This window comes from Magallana gigas, chromosome 3, assembly GCF_963853765.1.
Source record: "Magallana gigas chromosome 3, xbMagGiga1.1, whole genome shotgun sequence".
Lineage (NCBI taxonomy): Eukaryota > Metazoa > Mollusca > Bivalvia > Ostreida > Ostreidae > Magallana > Magallana gigas.
This window is the reverse complement of record NC_088855.1, coordinates 60,626,450-60,645,665: the sequence shown is the minus strand read 5'-3', so window position 1 is coordinate 60,645,665 and position 19,216 is coordinate 60,626,450. Positions and strand designations below refer to the sequence as shown.

At 37.2% G+C, this 19,216-nt stretch overlaps 1 protein-coding gene and 2 long non-coding RNA genes across 6 annotated transcripts in view; 1 reads left to right on the top strand and 2 right to left on the bottom strand.

Moving 5' to 3' along the window:
- Positions 1–13,331, top strand: part of LOC105335124 (ATP-binding cassette sub-family C member 3) — a 30,804-nt gene extending 17,473 nt beyond the window's left edge. For 3 of the 4 annotated variants that reach the window (XM_034482850.2, XM_066080692.1, XM_066080694.1), the window contains 27 exons: positions 561–689; positions 901–1,029; positions 1,157–1,251; positions 2,777–2,914; positions 3,769–4,029; positions 4,200–4,380; positions 4,706–5,026; positions 5,266–5,403; positions 5,703–5,849; positions 6,463–6,547; positions 6,661–6,730; positions 6,885–7,011; positions 7,122–7,298; positions 7,424–7,591; positions 7,709–7,901; positions 8,017–8,116; positions 8,202–8,316; positions 8,411–8,642; positions 8,862–9,172; positions 9,399–9,598; positions 10,046–10,166; positions 10,281–10,385; positions 10,492–10,635; positions 11,336–11,494; positions 11,674–11,840; positions 11,922–12,116; positions 12,281–13,331. In XM_034482850.2, the coding sequence (XP_034338741.2) occupies positions 561–689; positions 901–1,029; positions 1,157–1,251; positions 2,777–2,914; positions 3,769–4,029; positions 4,200–4,380; positions 4,706–5,026; positions 5,266–5,403; positions 5,703–5,849; positions 6,463–6,547; positions 6,661–6,730; positions 6,885–7,011; positions 7,122–7,298; positions 7,424–7,591; positions 7,709–7,901; positions 8,017–8,116; positions 8,202–8,316; positions 8,411–8,642; positions 8,862–9,172; positions 9,399–9,598; positions 10,046–10,166; positions 10,281–10,385; positions 10,492–10,635; positions 11,336–11,494; positions 11,674–11,840; positions 11,922–12,116; positions 12,281–12,665 (4,593 nt within the window). In that variant the 3' untranslated portion in view covers positions 12,666–13,331. The remainder of the gene's footprint in view (positions 1–560; positions 690–900; positions 1,030–1,156; positions 1,252–2,776; positions 2,915–3,768; positions 4,030–4,199; positions 4,381–4,705; positions 5,027–5,265; positions 5,404–5,702; positions 5,850–6,462; positions 6,548–6,660; positions 6,731–6,884; positions 7,012–7,121; positions 7,299–7,423; positions 7,592–7,708; positions 7,902–8,016; positions 8,117–8,201; positions 8,317–8,410; positions 8,643–8,861; positions 9,173–9,398; positions 9,599–10,045; positions 10,167–10,280; positions 10,386–10,491; positions 10,636–11,335; positions 11,495–11,673; positions 11,841–11,921; positions 12,117–12,280) is intronic. The other variant, XM_066080693.1, reaches the window with a different exon arrangement.
- LOC136274199 (uncharacterized) lies at positions 5,309–8,969 on the bottom strand. The gene is made up of 2 exons (XR_010712525.1): positions 8,838–8,969; positions 5,309–8,683 (listed from the first exon to the last, which is right to left on the bottom strand). It is a non-coding gene; the product is annotated as an uncharacterized lncRNA (long non-coding RNA).
- Positions 9,364–10,050, bottom strand: LOC136274198 (uncharacterized). The gene is made up of 2 exons (XR_010712524.1): positions 9,767–10,050; positions 9,364–9,616 (listed from the first exon to the last, which is right to left on the bottom strand). It is a non-coding gene; the product is annotated as an uncharacterized lncRNA (long non-coding RNA).
- Positions 13,332–19,216: the final 5,885 nt, after the last annotated feature.

Genomic DNA, 19,216 nt, shown 5'->3' with positions numbered 1-19,216 from the left:
CCCAAGATGTTTATGACACAATTTTTTTTTAATTATTTGATATTTTATAAATAGCTCGGGGTTTAAACGATGTTCATTCAATATTATGAAAACACCCCAAAATTTCTATTTTAAAACGCCCCCCCCCCCCAGCTGGTCAGAGTTTAATACAAGGCATTACAACAGACATGGAAGAACTCAGATAATAATTCTCCGTAACAAAACTGTTTTCGTTCTTGTTTTTCTTTGTAAGAGTAAAAATGATAATGTTTCATCAAGATATCCCTTTCATCGATTTCAAGTGCATATCTTTTACAGGTATGCGTATTTTCATTAAAATATCATGGGATAGACTATAGTTATTATCAAGATCTTTACAAAAAATATATATTTTCTAAATTTCAATATTCAATAGTATACCCTTTTTTATTAAAAACATATAAAAGTTAAGGTAGCTTTCGAATGGCTTCTGATGTCAATTTAAGATCCAGTTGAGATACAATAATCAGGTCAATGCAGGACTAAGCTTCTCGGCCGCCGGTCATCCAATGGACGTTATATCCTGTTTGTCTTTTGGACAGGTGTTAGCTGGAATTCTGAGTCAAGTGGAGCGGCTTTGTGGCATCGTTTCCTCTGGTATACAATTTCTGTTCTGGATGATGTTGCTCGTCTTCAATATTGTACCATTTTATTCGAAAATCATAATAAAGGTAAACAGTATATAAACAGTTTCTGTAAAAAAAAAAAATAAAATTCATTTTAAAAAAAATCGGATATCATATACATATTACAACGTTAATGAGTCTTTTCCTACGATGCCTGCTTGTGTGTTGATTTTACACTCGTTGAAAATAGGAATTTCAAAAAATGATTAAGAAGGCAATCTGTAAATATTCTCTGTATACATATTTTATTTTTCAGGAATATGACAAAGACCTGTTTAAATTTATTATATTTTACCTGTATTTCGCCGCCATATTGTGTCAGTTCATTCTCCATTGTGTGGCAGAGAAGTCGGACGATGCTGATCCATCGACTCCAGAGGAGAAGGTACCACTGATGCTCATATCTTATCATCCTAAATCATCGTTCATAACGGCTGAAATGAGACCGCCAAAGCCATTATATGTATACCAGTTATTAATACGACCCTTCCCTTCTTTTGTATTCCATTTAGAGTAAACTGTCTCCCCTATATTGTTTCAAACAGACGGCGAGTCCTGAGAAAACCAGCTCTGTGTTAAACAGACTATACTTCTGGTGGCTCAATCCGTAAGTATGGCATCAACAGAGACTTCTACAAGACTAACTTATTGACAACAGTCTATCTTATATCTACAGTCTAGTATTATGTTCAGAAGTCCACAAGTCTAGCAGTTTGTCTTCATATCCGAATGTACATCATTTTATCCACAAGTCAAGCATAATATCCACAAGTCAAGCACTATTTCTATTATTGTCAAGCATTATATTCACAAGTCTAACAGTCTGGCTTCATATTCCTAGGTCTACACACAACATTTTATCCACAAGTCCAACATTATATCCATAAGTCTAGATTAATATCCACAGGTCCAGCATTATGAAACAAGTTCGGCATTATATCCAAAAATCTAACTTCATAACTACAAGTCTAATATAACATCAAATCCACAAGTCAAACATTATATTCACAGTATATCATCATTATCAATACACGTCTAGCATAATATTCACAAAACTAACTTTAATTTATATCCAGAAGTCGCGCCTTATATCTACAAGTTCAGTATTATATCCACAAGTCTAGCTTTATATCAACAAGCCCAGCATTATATCCACAAGTCAAGCACTATTTCTAATTGTCGAGCATTATATTCACAAGTCTAACAGTCTGGCTTCATATTCCTAGGTCTCCACACAACATTTTATTCAGCTTTATATCCACAAGTCTAACATTATATCTGTCAGTTTAGCCTAATATCCACAAGTCCAGCATTATATCCACATGTCTAGCTTTATATCCACAAGTTAAGCATTATTTTCAATTGTTAAGCACTATATCTACAGGTCTAGCAATCTAGCTTCATATCCACAAGTCTAATGCAACATCAAATCCACAAGTCAACCGTTATATCCACAGTCTATCATCATACTTAATACAAGTCCAGCATTATATCCACATGTCTAGCTTTATATCCACAAGTTAAGCATTATTTTCAATTGTTAAGCACTATATCTACAGGTCTAGCAATCTAGCTTCATATCCACAAGTCTATTGTAACATCAAATCCACAAGTCAACCATTATATCCACAGTCTATCATCATAATTAATACAAGTCTAGCATTATATCCTATTATATAACCTTATATCCACAAGTCCAGCATTATATCTGCAAGTCCAGCATTATATTTACATGTAAAACATTATATCTACAAATCTACCAGTCTGGATTAATAACCACAAGTATACAACTAGTATTATGTCCACAAGTCCGTCATCACTATCCACAAGTCAAGTATTATATCCTCGAGTTTTATTTCCACAAACCCAGCATTATATCCAAAAGTTGAGCTTTATATCCACAAGTCTATCATCATTATCGATGCATGTCTAGCATTATATTCCTATGTCTAACTTTATATCCAAAGTCTAGCATTATTGACAAATTCAGCATTATATATACATGTCAAGCATTATTTCCACAAGTCATCAGGCATCAAGCAATGTTGTAAAAGATCGGTTTTAAAATACCTAGAATATATTCAAAATCTCATGTCTAAGCTAATTACCTGACATGAATTTTGATTTTATAGACTTGTTATATCGTCTGTGAAAACAACACTAAAACTGGAAGACATGTGGCGACTGAACGAAGAGGACAAAAACAGTACACTGACCGCCAAGTTTGAGAAACACTGGCGACAGCAAATAATCAACTCCAAAATCAAGTTGTAAGTAAGAAACAGTCAACGCCAAATTCAAGTTGTAATTAAGAAATAATAAACTCAAAAATAAAGTTAAAAGTAAGAAATAATCATCTCAAAATCAAGTTGTAATTAAGAAATAATCGACTCCAAAATCAAGTTAAGAGTAAGAAATAATCAACTCCTGAATTAGTTTATATGTAAGAAACAATTTATTCAAAAATTATTAATTTTTAATTAGCAAATAGTCAACTCCAAATCAAGTTGTAATTGAAAAATTAACAACTCTATAAGAAGGTTGTAAGGAAAATGATCAATTCCAATTTCAAGTTGTAAGTGTAAAACAGCCAACTTCTAAATCGAGAATGTAAAACTGGGATAATTTAGATAATGATTTAAATCACTGACTACATGTTATAACTTATTGTATACCCAAGTTGTAGGTAAGACATTAGCGAAATGAAAGACTTATTTCCAAAATCAATTGCAGAACCTTAGCGATAGGAGAAAACAATATATGGAACCCGAAATCAAGTTTTATGGCAAGGAAAACATGGATGTAATCAACCTCATAGTCAGATTTAATTTAAAGTAAAACATCAACTAAACAATAAAGTCGATATTGACGCCAGAAAACATCCAACGACATTTTTTAGCGACAAATTTAAGAGAAGTCAAGTAAATCAAAATTAACATTTTTGTCTCTATCAATAAAACTGTGGCGAATGAATTATCGTTTATGATTAACAAATTCGGCCTAAAACAGAAGACTATAAATACAAAACACTAATTTATCTTCCGTTAGTATAAAGTATATCCCCATGTCAAGCACCGCAGACAAGGCAAATCATAAACACGAAGTATTTTGTCTTTCCACCCAGACAGAAAATAATGGCATCAGTCAGGAGAAAACAGAACGTCTACACAAAGGCGTCCGAAACTAGCGAGAAAACCCCCCTACTTGGCGGGAAATCTGGCCCGGTGTTCAAGGAGGGTCGTGTCCCTGACCCGCCCGTCCCCCCGTCCGCCACCCCCTCTCTCTCCACCGCACTAGTCAAAACCTTTGGGTTTATGTACCTGGTGTCTCTGGCATTCAAATTCATCTCGGATGTGTTGCAGTTTGCCAGTCCTTTGTTACTAGGGTAAGTAGAAGTACAGAACTTGATGTAAAAACGTAGGCTTGCTCTATTGCTGTAATTTTGATATATGCCTCGGGTGGGACCCTGATGGGCTTTATTCGTATACCTGTTATTACCACTGGAAGGATCCCGATAAACAGTTATTTGATATTTCCCTGTGTGAATTCCTGTAGAATCCTGATAGACTACGCTGACAACAGGGGAGAGTTTTCCTCGTGGAGGGGCTACATGCCCGCCATTGCGCTGTTCCTGGCCTCTTGTGTCCAGTCGGTCTTCTATCACCAGAACTACCATGTTGGTATGGCGGTAGGAATGAGGATCCGATCAACGCTTATCGCCGCCATATTTAGAAAGGTACACAACAGAAAGCGACAACAACCTGGATAAAACATAGAATCCAAAAGATGTTAATTAATCTGCATTAGTTAAAGATCGGCTTATTGTGACTAGTTGTACAAGGGTTGATCCTAAAGTAATGTCACACTATGCACTGCTTTTCACACTGGCGATGTATTGTATAAATCAAAATTCTAATTTGAAGAAAAATTTTGACTAAATTTCTTTGGACACTTTACAAGATATTGATGTTTACAGCATGATATATACGAGACATCCCCGCGTCGTGAATTAACGTCTTTTTAAGGCTTGTATTTATGTATAAATTACATACTCTATTCAGGCCCTGACGCTGAGTCCCTCGTCACGGAAGGACAGTACTCTGGGTGAGATCGTGAATCTGATGTCGGTGGACTGTCAGCGGATACAGGACACCTTCACTTACTCCTGGTCTCTAATGACCTGCCCCTTACAACTGGCTCTGGGAATCTACTTGCTCTGGAACGTGGTGGGCGCCTCCTGTATCGCCGGCCTGGTGGTGCTGATCCTGATGGTTCCACTCAACTCCTACGTGGTGGTCAAACAGCGCAAACTCAATGTCAAGGTGCTGCGCCTCAAGGGACAGAGGACCAAGCTGATGACGGACATTCTGAACGGAATAAAGGTAAAACCAAGGGACAGCGAACAGGCATCCTAAATATCACAAAGGTAAAGGTCATGACGTGGCCTAGAAAGGCAAAGGTTGGATTAAATTTAGCTTCAAGATGACGTCATTAGAAGAATTGCGATAGCATATCTATAAAAGAAAATGGTTTTTACTACTTTGAACATAATAATGGGTTATATTGAAAATTGATAATTAATTTTGATATCCTTTTCATCATTTTTTACACATGTTCATAGGTCCTAAAGATGTATGCCTGGGAACCATTTTTTCAAGAAAAAGTCAAGAATATCCGTGATCAAGAGCTAAAAGACCTGAAAAAGGTTGCGTGGCTGCAAGGAAGTACAACGTTTTGTTGGATTCTAGCCCCCTACCTGGTAAAGGATAATTAAATCCTATGTCAATTGGTTGTTGTATGGTAAAGGATATTTACATCCTATGTCAATTGGTTGTTGTATGGTAAAGGATAATTAAATCCTATGTCAATTGGTTGTTGTATGGTAAAGGATAATTAAATCCTATGTCAATTGGTTGTTGTATGGTAAAGGATTATTAAATCCTATGTCAATTGGTTGTTGTATGGTAAAGGATAATTAAATCCTATGTCAATTGGTTGTTGTATGCATTGAGCTCTGTGATTCTAACATGTATACAAACAGAATACACTAACTTACAGGTGACCCTGGCCACCTTTGCTACATACATCTTGGTGTCCCCTGACAATCTCCTAGATGCCAAGAAAGCCTTTGTTGCCCTGGCTCTGTTCAACATCCTGAGACTCCCCATCAACCTGATGTCACAGACAATTTCTCTGCTAGTGCAGGTAAATACTGCTGCCCCAAAGTATATACTAGTTTAAAGATAAATAAGTTTAAATGAGCAAAAGTAATATGATGGTACATTTGATTCTGTAACAGGTTGTCGTATTGATATTACATTCTGTAACATGTTGTCGTATCGATATTACATTCTGTAACAGGTTGTCGTATTGATATTACATTCTGTAACAGGTTGTCGTATCGATATTACATTCTGTAACAGGTTGTTTTATCGATATTAATCACCCTCTCCGAATGAGGGGATTTTTCGGAGAGGGGGGTATACTGTTTTACCCTTGTCTGTCTATCTATCCGTCCGTCTGTCCATAACAAATATTTCTGTCGCATTTTTCTCAGAAACTTTTTATCGCAGATGCTTGAAATTTTAACATATTAATTGTTTAGGCATCCATGCCATATCGTGGGATATTTTTTTGTACAAATCGGATGTCAAATTCTTGTTCAATGTCGATTTTGCTTATTTTGCATATTCACATCAGAGCGGGGGTATCACTAGTGAGCTTTGGCTCACAGATTTCTTGTTGATTCTGTTACAGGCTGTCGTATCGAAACTTGATCTGTTAAAAGTTTTCGTTTCTACATTTGATTTTGTAACAGGCGGTTGTATCAATAAGGAGAATCCAGGATTTCTTGGTCCTGACAGATTTGGATCCAACCAATGTACACCATTCTACTCTCTCGGGTATGTTACAGTTGACTGTTAACTTACTTAACCAAAGGGTATCAATTCTTTGTTGTATTGTCAAAAACTAAGAAACAACTAGTAGCTATATACCGATATTCTATTTAATCTAGACTACGCCATTGAAGTAGAAAATGGATCTTTTTCTTGGGACGTCGATGCCCCAACGCCAATTTTGCGAGAGTGAGTATATATAGATTAATTATAGTGATATAACTGATCACTTTATATTGTATGGTCCCCAGTTTTCATGTCCTTTGATAATATTTTTTTATTTCGTTTATCTCGACATATATGAATACATATTCTGCTTTAACAATGTTGATATTTTGGCCAGCATAAACTTAAAGATTCCCGAGGGAATGTTGATAGCAGTAGTTGGCCAGGTCGGTAGTGGCAAGTCCTCCCTCGTCTCTGCTCTCCTGGGGGAGATGAATAAACTAGAGGGAACCGTCAATTTCCGGGTAAGAAGCCAACACAGGAATATTAGTGTTTGGAGTTTATATTATTTAGATTTATTCGTTGGAATTTCCTGCTTTAATTAAGAAATTTAAAATGACCTTACGTCGTTTAGGGATCTACCGCGTACGTCCCGCAGGAGGCGTGGATACAGAACGCCACGCTGATGAACAACATTCTGTTTGGGAAACCCTTTATACAGAAGAAGTACCAGAAAGTGATTGAGGCGTGCGCCCTGGTGCCGGACCTCGACATGTTGCCGGGCAGAGACCACACGGAGATCGGCGAAAAGGTAATGACCATTAACAACACGCTTAGAATATGAGCGACAAAAGTCACGAAAGCGTTGTCAAAGCTTACATAAGAATGGAAATATTTTCGGATATCAATAGTTATGCTTGGTTTTATCGATAACAGGGGATAAACATCAGCGGCGGACAGAAGCAGCGAGTGAGCCTTGCGCGCGCTGTGTACAGTAACTCCAACGTCTACCTGCTGGACGACCCCCTGTCAGCTGTGGACTCTCACGTCGGAAAGCACATCTTTGACCGCGTCATAGGGCCAAAGGGGCTCCTCAAAAACAAGGTGAAGGGTTTTCCTCATCCTCATTGCAGGTCCAGTCTGTGAAATATTTATAAGGCATACATCTTTTCCTAACTGTAGTGGATCTTGTTTAGGGTGTTATATTGTCATTCCTTGTAGACAAGAGTTCTGGTGACCCACGGTGTTCATTGGCTCCCGATGGTTGACGTAGTGGTTGTCATGGTGAATGGTAAAATCACGGAGACCGGAAGCTATGACCAACTTATTACACATGACGGTCCGTTTGCACAGTTCCTGCGGCAGTACTTCATTAATGAACCGGATACGGAAATAGAGAATGAGCATCCGGATGGTAAGAACTGTTGCTGGGGCCAATTATGCGTCAACTTAGTTCTTCTTCAGCTTATAACAAAAGTTGTTTGTCTTTTATTGTTGCAGTATTGTTTTAAAAAACTCTTTTCAAACAGTGTCCAAAATAAAGACGCAGATGTTAGAAAAGGTGGAGTCTGTGACGTCAGACGCCCTGACCTCTGACACCGACGGCCGGAGGCTCAGTCTCTCCGTCAGGTGACAAACATTTATCATTCTTTTGATAGTTTTTTTTTCGATTGTGCATGCAGATGAAAATATTATTTTAAATTTGGTATTATAGACGAGAATCAAAAAAGCTAGAATTAGGAAAATCATCTTATCCAAAGCCTTTAGAACAACCAGTCACAAACCAGCACCAGAAATTGACGTCCGAGGAGGTATCGCAGGAAGGGCAGGTAATAGTCGGAGACTTGGTATACTTCATTTGGTGTTTGTGTAGTTTGTGAATGTCCGAGCTGATTGGTGAATGACTGTTTTGGTGTCCTGTAGGTGAAGTGGTCTGTGTTCACGGAGTACGGTAAGGGGGTGGGGGTGTTGACCTCTGTGGTGGTGCTGGTCGTATTCTCGCTCTACCACTCCACCAGTGTCTTCTCCAACTACTGGCTCACGTTTTGGACGGAGGACCAGCTCCTGTTAAATCGAACCGAAAGAAACACCACCCAGTATTACAACAGGAAGATGTACTACCTCACTGTGTACGGTGTGCTCGGCGGGATACAAGGTTCGCATTGTCACTGCTTATTATGACTCCGCAATTAATTGCTAAATAAAATTTCAAATAATTCTTTTAAAAAATTCTGTAAAACTAGGCAATAAAACATATACATGTAGTATTAAAATGTGTCTTTCATAAAATCCAATATTGCAAACCCCTCAAAAGGGAAAACAAATAGAAATAGTTTGAATTAGATATAACCTGCCATGTTCGATTTTTTTGCAGGAGTGCTGGTCTTCCTGTATGCCATCATCCTGTCTCTGGGAATGGTAACAGCGGCAGGAAGACTTCACCACAAAATGCTCAGGAAAATCCTCCGCGCACCAATGGCGTTCTTCGACACAACTCCAGTCGGGCGGATCACCAATCGTTTCTCCGCCGACATCGACATCATGGACAATACCCTGCCCCTGACATTCCGGATAACGTTAAATTCCCTGTTCCTTGCTCTGAGTACACTCATTGTGTGTACCATCAACACGCCCTACTTTGCAGCAGTCATTGTTCCTATGGCCATTCTCTATTATTTCATAATGGTAAACACATAATTCAAATTTGCTAATTCCAAAAGTTTGGCTTTTAATATATGTCTATATTGTATCTATAGGTATTAAGAAAATAAATAAGACTTCCCTTATTGTCCAATTCACAATTACGTTTTATTTGTTGCTTAGGTTTTCATGCTTTTTTATTCTTAAGTCTATGAAACGGTAGAAAATTGTTCCCCACCCTGTTTTTACGCTTTGTTTTCCGTCCCCACAGAAATTCTACATTCCCACGGCGTCACAGCTGAAGCGCATGGAGTCGGTGACTCGGTCGCCGGTCTTTAACCACTTCAGTGAGACAGTGACAGGCGCCAGCGTCATCCGGGCCTACAAGGTCCAAGAGCGCTTCCGGGACGAGTCCGCCAACCGCGTGGACCGGAACATGGAGCCTTACTACATCAATTTCTCCTCATCAAGGTGGGCAGAAAATGTGTCCTAAAGAAAAAGGAAAATGTTATATAATACTGAGCATATGAGATCAGTTTTCTGTATTTTAACCAAGTCTTTATAGTTCTACAAATGATAAAGTACGTGAGAGATGAGGTGTCCAGGTAGCGTATAGTGGTCAATGTACTCGCGTCTTACCTCTACGACCCGAGTTTGTTCCCCTTATCCACAGTATATGAAAGGTTATATATATCCACTTGGACACGTGGGTTTTCTTCGGGCACTCCAGCTTCCTCCCATATTAATGACCCTCTCGAGCTAACAACCTTATCAACGATAGATATTAGTATAAGTTGTAGGAGGTGTTTATGAAACGTTGCAAAATAAAGTTCAGTTTCAATAAGAATGGAAATGTATGTGTGTCTAGCTGTATATGCTAACGGTTGTCAATGAGTCACGTGACCGTTGTCTCTGTAGGTGGCTGGGGGTACGGCTGGAGTTTTTGGGGAACTGCCTCGTTCTTGGCGCAACCTTGTTTAGCATCTTCTCTGACCTCAACGGTGCCATTGTGGGATTGTCCATTACCTATGCATTACAGGTAAGTACTTATCACGTACATGGAAGTAATTTCACTTCAACAGTTTTGTATTGAACACATTTTAAGAGAACACTAGTAATCATTGTTTTTATCATCTACCTGTTTTTCCTCAAGGCCACCGGGATTTTGAATTTGCTGGTGGTGAACTTCAGTGATCTGGCTAACAACATCGTGTGCGTAGAACGAATCAAAGAATACTACACTGATGTTTCAAGCGAGGTAATACCGAGGCTTGGTTTGATGAATTCAGAGAGATAACAAAATATGCTCTATCAATTTTAATACTGATGAATCACCAATGCATCCATGCTCTCTTACTCTGTAGGCAGAGTGGACCAGCCCCAACCCTCCTCCCCCCGACTGGCCGCTGTCTGGACAGATCACGTTCAACAACTACAAAACCAGGTACCGCGATGGACTGGATTTGGTCCTGAAAGGTGTAACACTTACCATCAACCACGGAGAAAAGGTAACTACCACACAACTAAAAGTGTGAAACTATCACACCAGTAATGGTGTAAAACAGACTATATCAACAACGGAGGAAATGAAACATAACTTAAGGTTTGAGGGTGACCTAATGAATCACGGAAAAAAGTAACTTTCACTTAACTAAAGGTATGACACAGACTAGCAACCACGGAGAAAAAGGTAACTACCACATCACTACAGTAAGGTTGTGAAACTTCTCCTGAATCAGAGAAAAGTGAACTATGGCGCGTGGGTACATTATGTATTGAATACTTGTCTTTGGGTAAAACTGGAATCTAGACTTCGAAGTTTTTATAAGCATCAACCATTCGGAAGGTAGCAATAATATTTCACAAATGTAAATGTATTATCTAATGCGGATCCCATTGTCTTGCAAGCAACCGTCGTATTTTTGTTCATGAAACGTTTAACCTCCACGCAGTATTTGAAATAAACTGAAGTGTTAAAACGTCTTCTCGAAAGAAAAAAAAGTTACCTCAAAACATTAAAGCATTAACGCAAAACATTTTGATAGGCTGAGACATCATCAATCGCTGATATTCTAGTATACGAAAAGTGTTTCGATAGTATTGTACAAGTTTGATTATTGATACTGGGTGTTAGACACACGAACTATTTCTCGATAGACGTACTGTATTCTACGTCTGTCTTTGACGTGACCTTTATGTTATTTGTAGATCGGGATCGTGGGTCGGACAGGGGCTGGCAAATCCTCAATGACGCTTTCTCTGTTCCGGTTAATAGAGAGCGCAGGCGGTGAGATCACAATTGACGGCGTAAGAATATCTGATCTGGGAATTCACGAACTGAGGTCAAAAATTACAATCTTACCGCAAGTAAGTATATCAAATGTACTGTCTGTTACTCGTTCTTTCGAATGTAGATCAGAGGGTAAAGAGAATTTTAGATATTTTATTTAAAATCGAAATTCCGCATTAATTTAATGTACATGTATTCTGGTACATGTGATCAAAGTAACCTTTTTGAAATTCAATGAGCACGTTCTTGACTTTAGGACCCTGTCATTTTCTCTGGAAGTCTGCGGTTGAACCTTGACCCGTTTAATGAGTACACGGACCTCCAGTTATGGAAGGCCCTAGAGACGGCCCATCTCAAGTCGTTCGTCCAGTCACTGACGGGACAGCTTCAGTACGACTGTGGGGAGGGCGGGATGAGCCTGAGGTAATGGCCGCCGTGGATTGATTGTTACATTGACTGCGATGTTGTAATGATGTGTGACTGATAGAACGTCTGTTGTTGTAGCGTGGGACAGCGGCAGTTGCTGTGTCTGGCCCGAACTCTCCTCAAGAAGACAAAGATTCTGATCCTGGACGAGGCCACGGCCGCCGTTGACTTCCAGACGGACGAGCTGATCCAAGAGACCATACAGAAGGAGTTCCGGGACTGTACTATCCTGTCCATAGCCCACCGTCTCAACACTATCATAGATTACGACAGGTAGCCCCGCCGTATCTCACGGCCCGATCACTAATAGTTAATTGTAAAGCTTTAATTAACATGTTATTGCAACATTCAGAGTTATGAATTACCTATACATTGTTAGTTATAACAACAGGCATGTTCAGTGTGATTGTCTGTTGATGTGAGTTCCTTTCATTCAGGGTCATGGTGCTTGACAGCGGACACGTGACGGAGTTTGACAGCCCGGATAACCTGCTGGCCCGTAAGGACAGCCTTTTCTACAGCATGGCAAAGAACGCGGGCCTGGTCGTTGACATTCGGGGCGGCAAACCAGTCTCCCCCTTGGTCACCTCAGAACCTCCACGGGACCCCACCAGTCGACCCGGGTCAGCATCTAGCCAGGAAGGGGTACCCCCACCCGCCTCCCCTGTGGGGCCCCGGCCCATCTCCCCCATAGGACCCCCGCTTACCCCTATCAGTAGAATGGACAGTCAGGATACACTGCCGCGCTCATCAAGCTCAGAATTTGAGACGAATGACCAATCGGGGTCAGCAAACGGAAAGAAAGGCGAATCCGAGGTCTGATGACAGGACAACTAGAGATAATGGAACCGACGAGACTTAATCACTTTTAGACAATCTATTCTGTACAGAGAAAGGAATAAAATGCATAATATATTTTGTTTCTTGGATTTGGTTTAGATAGAGAGTAGCGGCTCGCAGGTATAAGATGAATTCGGTAATTGGCTATACATCTCTAGAAAGTGTCAAGTGAACTCTGTGAGGTTTATCTGTCTTTAGCCAACTTTAAAATTATAATGTAATGTGTGATTCAATATTGAACAAAGAGTTACAAAGACAGTTAATGGTTGCTAAATTTTCACTAGATAAGAACAAATTATAACTTCTAATGAATACCGGTTCCTAAATAGTGTCATCATTCTTGGTAGTGAAGATGAAAAAGACAGCTATCTGTCTAATAATTTTTAATTGTTTATGTTAGAAACTGATTTCTTTTTGTACGTGTGTATTTATACGATTTATAGAATTAATCTTTTTTTATATACCTTATTCAAATTTCCCTTCACTGAGTCACGTGTGGACATTAGATATTCTGTCACGTGACTCATAATCTTGTGACAAAAACCTGGATCAGTGTGACTGGAGACCTTGAAAGATTCAAACTACAATATGAAACCAATCCTGACATGTTAACTCTGTTGGTTTTAACAATTAAAACATATTTTTTCATCGTGTTTTATTATCAATCATTTATACAAAACATAGTGCCACAGTTTTCCTTAATAAAATATACATCATATACATAAATACTTGACGCAAAGATATATAGCGTACAATATGTATCACTTTGAAGCTTTGGAATTGAGTTGATCACACACTGATCTTGAAGGCATCAGACACTAGTGTGTAGAGAAAAGGGATACCATATTACACTGTACAGATACAAATTATCCAACACATCCCACTTTATTGAAGAGATACAATTTATCCCATTATACTGTATAGATATATATACGTTATCCTATTACACTGTATAGATATATATACGTTATCCTATTACACTGTATAGATATATATACGTTATCCTATTACACTGTATAGATATATATACGTTATCCTATTACACTGTATAGATACACATTATTCTTTTACAATGTATCACACATTATCCTATTACAATGTATCACACATTATCCTATTACACTGTATAGCAACACGTATTATCCTCTCATACTGTATTACATATTATCTTATATCACTTTATATAATCACATCATCCCATTACATATTATCCTTTTACACTGTATTATACATAATTATATTACACCTCATCTATTTCATTCTATATAATCATATTACACTGTATTACAAAACATCTTATTATACTTTCATGTTAAATACTGAAATCTGTTTGGTTTAGACGCAGTTAGTAATCCGTTTTATTTTACTTTCATGTTAAATACTGAAATCTGATTGGTGTAGACGCCGTTGATAATCCGTTCTATTACCCCTAGCGTTAGCAACGCACTTAGCAACGGGTAACACAACGAACTGCTCCATGCGCGTAAATTATGCGCATACGGTTCGCCGTAGAATTCACGTCATTTCTATATAAAAGCAATATAAAAATTCTCTAAAATTAAGACATTCAGTATAATAAAATAAATAGTGCCTGTTTTTGAGGATAACAGTTGAAATTGACACCCCGAGGAAACCAATGTCAACCTCCGCTTTGAGTTGGTTGTCAATGGTTTCCTCGGGGTGTCAATTTCAACTGTTACTCTCCCAAACAGGCACTATTTATATACTATTACACTGTATAGATACACATTATCCCATTTCACTGTTCATAGATAAACATCCTATTTGACTGTATAGATACACATTATTCTATTACACTGCATGACACATAAATCTATTATACTGTATATCTACGAATTATCCTATTTCACTGTATAGATACACATTATCCTATTTCATTGTATAGATACACATTATCCTATTTCACTGTACAGATACACATTATCCTATTTCACTGTACAGATACACATTATCCTATTTCACCGTACAGATACACATTATCCTATTTCACTGTACAGATTCACATTATCCTATTTCATTGTATAGATAAACATTATCTTATTTCACTGTACAGATACACGTTATCCTATTACACTGTATAGATACACATTATCCTATTTCACTGTATGGAATCACATTATCCTATTTCACTGTACAGATACACATTATCCTATTTCATTGTATAGATACACATTATCCTATTTCACTGTACAGATACACATTATCCTATTTCACTGTACAGATACACATTATCCTATTTCACTGTACAGATACACATTATCCTATTACACTGTATAGATACACATTATCCTATTTCACTGTACAGATACACATTATCCTATTACACTGTATAGATACACATTATCCTATTTCACTGTATAGATACACATTATCTTTTTACACTGCATAACACATAAATCTTTTACACTGTATAAATACACATTATCCTACTTCACTGTTTAGATACACATTATTCTTTTACAGTAAAAGATACACTTTATCCTATTTTACTGTATAGATACACACTATCCTTTTACACTGTATATATACACATAATCACATTACACTGTTTAAATAAAAATAACTTACACAGATTATCCTATTACACTGTGTAGACACATGTTATCCTATTACATTGTGTAAATACATGTTATCCTATTACATTGTGTAGATACACATTATCCTATTACACTGGGTAGACACGTGTTATCCTATTACACTGTGTAGATACACATTATCCTATTACACTGTGTAGACACGATATCCTATTACATTGTGTAGATACACATTATCTTATTACACTGTGTAGATACACATTATCCTATTACACTGTGTAGACACGTTATCCTATTTCACTGTGTAGACACATGTTATCCTGTTACATTGTGTAGATACACATTATCCTATTACACTGTGTAGATACACATTATCCTATTTCATTGTATAGATACACATTATCCTATTACACTGTATAGATACACATTACCTTTTTACACTGCATAACACATAAATCTATAACACTGTACAGATACACATAATCCTACTTCACTGTTTAGATACACATTATCCTATTACACTGTGTAGACACGTTATCCTATTTCACTGTGTAGACACATGTTATCCTGTTACATTGTGTAGATACACATTATCCTATTACACTGTGTAGACATGTTATCCTATTACACTGTGTAGACACATGTTATCCTATTACACTGTGTAGATACACATTATCCTATTACACTGTGTAGATACACATTATCCTATTACACTGTGTAGATACACATTATCCTATTACACTGTGTAGACACTTTATCCTATTACACTGTGTAGACACATGTTATCCTATTACATTGCGTAGATACACATTATCCTATTACACTGTGTAGATACACATTATCCTATTACACTGTGTAGACACATGTTATCCTATTACACTGTGTAGACACGTGTTATCCTATTACACTGTGTAGACACATGTTATCCTATTACACTGTGTAGATACACGTTATCCTATTACACTGTGTAGACATGTTATCCTATTACACTGTGTAAATACATGTTATCCTATTACACTGTGTAGACACATGTTATCCTATTACACTGTGTAGACACGTTTTATCCTATTACTGTATTGATGACCAATAAACTATTTGGTGTCTGTACTGCTACTTCACTTTATACTGAAAGCAAGGAAAAAGATTTATTGATGCAGGAATATTTGTGACACTATATATTTTGGACTGAAACCATAGCTTTATTGTCCTTCCTTTCTAGACACTGAATGGACGACTTACATGGCTTTGTTTAGACTTTAAGTACCTTTTCTAATAACCACTACACGTCTTTTATTACAGTATAGCTTTGTATTGACTTACTATTGTATAAGTCACTGCATATGTCCTGTATGGCTTAGTATTGACTTACCTTTTTTAGAAGCCACTGTATATTCTGTTTTGCTTTGTGTTGACATACCTTTGGTAGAAGTCACTGCATGCCCTGTATGGGTATGCATTGACTTACCTTTTGTTGTTACCACTGCATGCCATGTCTGGCTTTTTATTGATATAGCTTTGGAAGAAGTAACTGTATGTCCTTTCTGGCTTAGTATTGACTTACCTTTTCTAGAAGCCATTGCATGTCCTGTATTACTTTGTATTCAATTGACTTACTTTTTCTAGAAGCCATTGCATGTCCTGTATGGCTTTGCTCATGATCTGTTTAATTCGTTCTGGGTCTGTCTCATCTGTATGACTATTAAAGTTCTGTTAAAATATAAAATGTCTGAATTAATTAATGGAAATAACAAACTTGTCATCATGAATTTCATTTAAAGAACTTCCAGACTTGCATTATTTTAGAAGTTTTAAAACACTAATTACTTTTAAGAATATCTTTTGAAATTTTACATTTGAAATGCCAATATATGCCTTAAATACTTAACCTTTATGATTTTTTACCCACAAAAATGAGAGAGAGTCGATAATGGGGGCTAATTTAATAAGACTTCTACCATTTACATTTAAAATACTAAATATTATTATTTTTTAACTTGTCAAGAAAAGGACGTTATAGAGTCTTTTTCATTTAATCAGAAAAATATTTAAGATTATAAAAATCGTTATATAGATTGTTTTTGTTCTTCTTGTCAAATTCAGCAACAAAGATATGACAGTTGTAAACGAGGAACTATTGTAGTTATGACAGGTATGGGTCTTCATACATTCATTTTCTTTTACTTGCAACATTCTATGGCCTTTATGGGTTAAACATTGGCGATAGACCCATTGAACTTTTCAATGTTTTCGTGTCTTGCAATAAAAAGAATAGTCCCGTTTATATTTGCACACCGTTTTAGAATTTACAGGTTCAAAAATTCTGCCAATCATACGAAGTATTTACCTGTCTAATATAATGTCTGTAATGGCTTTGACTTTCCTTGGGTAGCTTTCGGACGTTTCTAAGAAGATTTCGATATAACTGTACCGGTGTCATTTCGTCACGTCCTACACATTTCTGGTAAAATCACTAAATGTCCTTGCTTCGACACATCCAAGTTTACCTAACGTGTGTAGGTATTATGGAACGCTGGTGAGAGCATAACATATGCAGTCTACACAAGGTTTATCGCATGCAGGGGTTCGGTTGTCGGATAGTGGAAATCTTTTTTTATTTAAAAAAGAAGACAAAAATGAATAAAATTGAAAGTAACCTTAAGCGTATTTATGTGTATTGCATTAAAAACATTCACTCAAAACCTCTGTTTCACATGTATACGAGTCCGAACCTGAGGGCTGGGGGGGGGGGGGAGCTTACCCCCCCCCCTACTTTTTTGCAAAGTTAGACCTAACCAATAGCCACATAGCATCAGGGAGGGGCCACCCCCACCCACCCCCAACTTTTTTACCGCAGCAAACATAATTGTTCCCCAATTACCATAACTTGAAAAGATGGGTTAATGTATTCTGTGAATACCAAAATATTCCCGACACATCACAGTTCTACTACTGATAAACCACTTATTTGCCTTAAACATTTTCCTAAACACCCTAACCTCGGAAAGTTAATTTTATTCAATTCACGTAAAGATTGACAGTCTTCATTTTAGCCTGTAAACAAGACACCATTTCATCCAACATGGGGCTGGTGAGGGTGAAGCCAGGGCCAAGAAAGGTCATTACATCAAAAGTATAAAAATAAGTCAGGAATTGTTTGGTATTAAACTTTTTACATAATATTTTCCTTAATTACTAATATATGTCCAAAACCTGCCTGTGCGCAGTATAGTTTACTGCATGGATGGAACTGTGGCTACACGGTCTTTTAACCCAAATTTCCCATGGAGCTACAGTTCAGCGTCTATCGTTAACGAAGCAAAAGTCTTATACTTGAATTTTGCCAAGCTAAAACCTTATACTAGCATTTACCAAGCTAAAATCTGAAACTTATATTTACCAAGCTAAACCCAATACTTGCATTTACCAAGCTTAAACGTGAAACTTCGGGCTTTATTGGATTTGACCACGCCCCGACCGAAATAATTTCTTCATAGTACTCAAAGAATGATTCCTTATTCCTTAATTATGCCCAATTTATAGAGATATTACTTTCAACATTATATATGGCTTATTTTTGTCATAACACAAATTTTGACCGTGTGCCGTGCCCTCATTTTTGCAGGATTAGATTTTAAATTATTATTAGAAATAAATGTATCCCACTCCTCGATGTTCTTGTATTAAGAATTTCTTGATAAGTATATAATTGAAATCTGCAGACAAATATACTTGAAAAATACAAAGATAAATGGAGGTCAGTGTTCATCCCTCTGAGTTATGTATATGGCCAATTCAATTTGACCTTTTTGCACCTAAAATGCGATTTCAGCCCGATTAGGATTTGTTGTCAGTATTTTCGATTAAGCAAACTCTCTTGAAATATTGTTTTAAATGTTCACACTGAATAGAGGGATTACGGGAAAAAAAATTGTACTAAGCTGCATAAATTTTGTGTGTGACCTTTTTGCACTTAACATA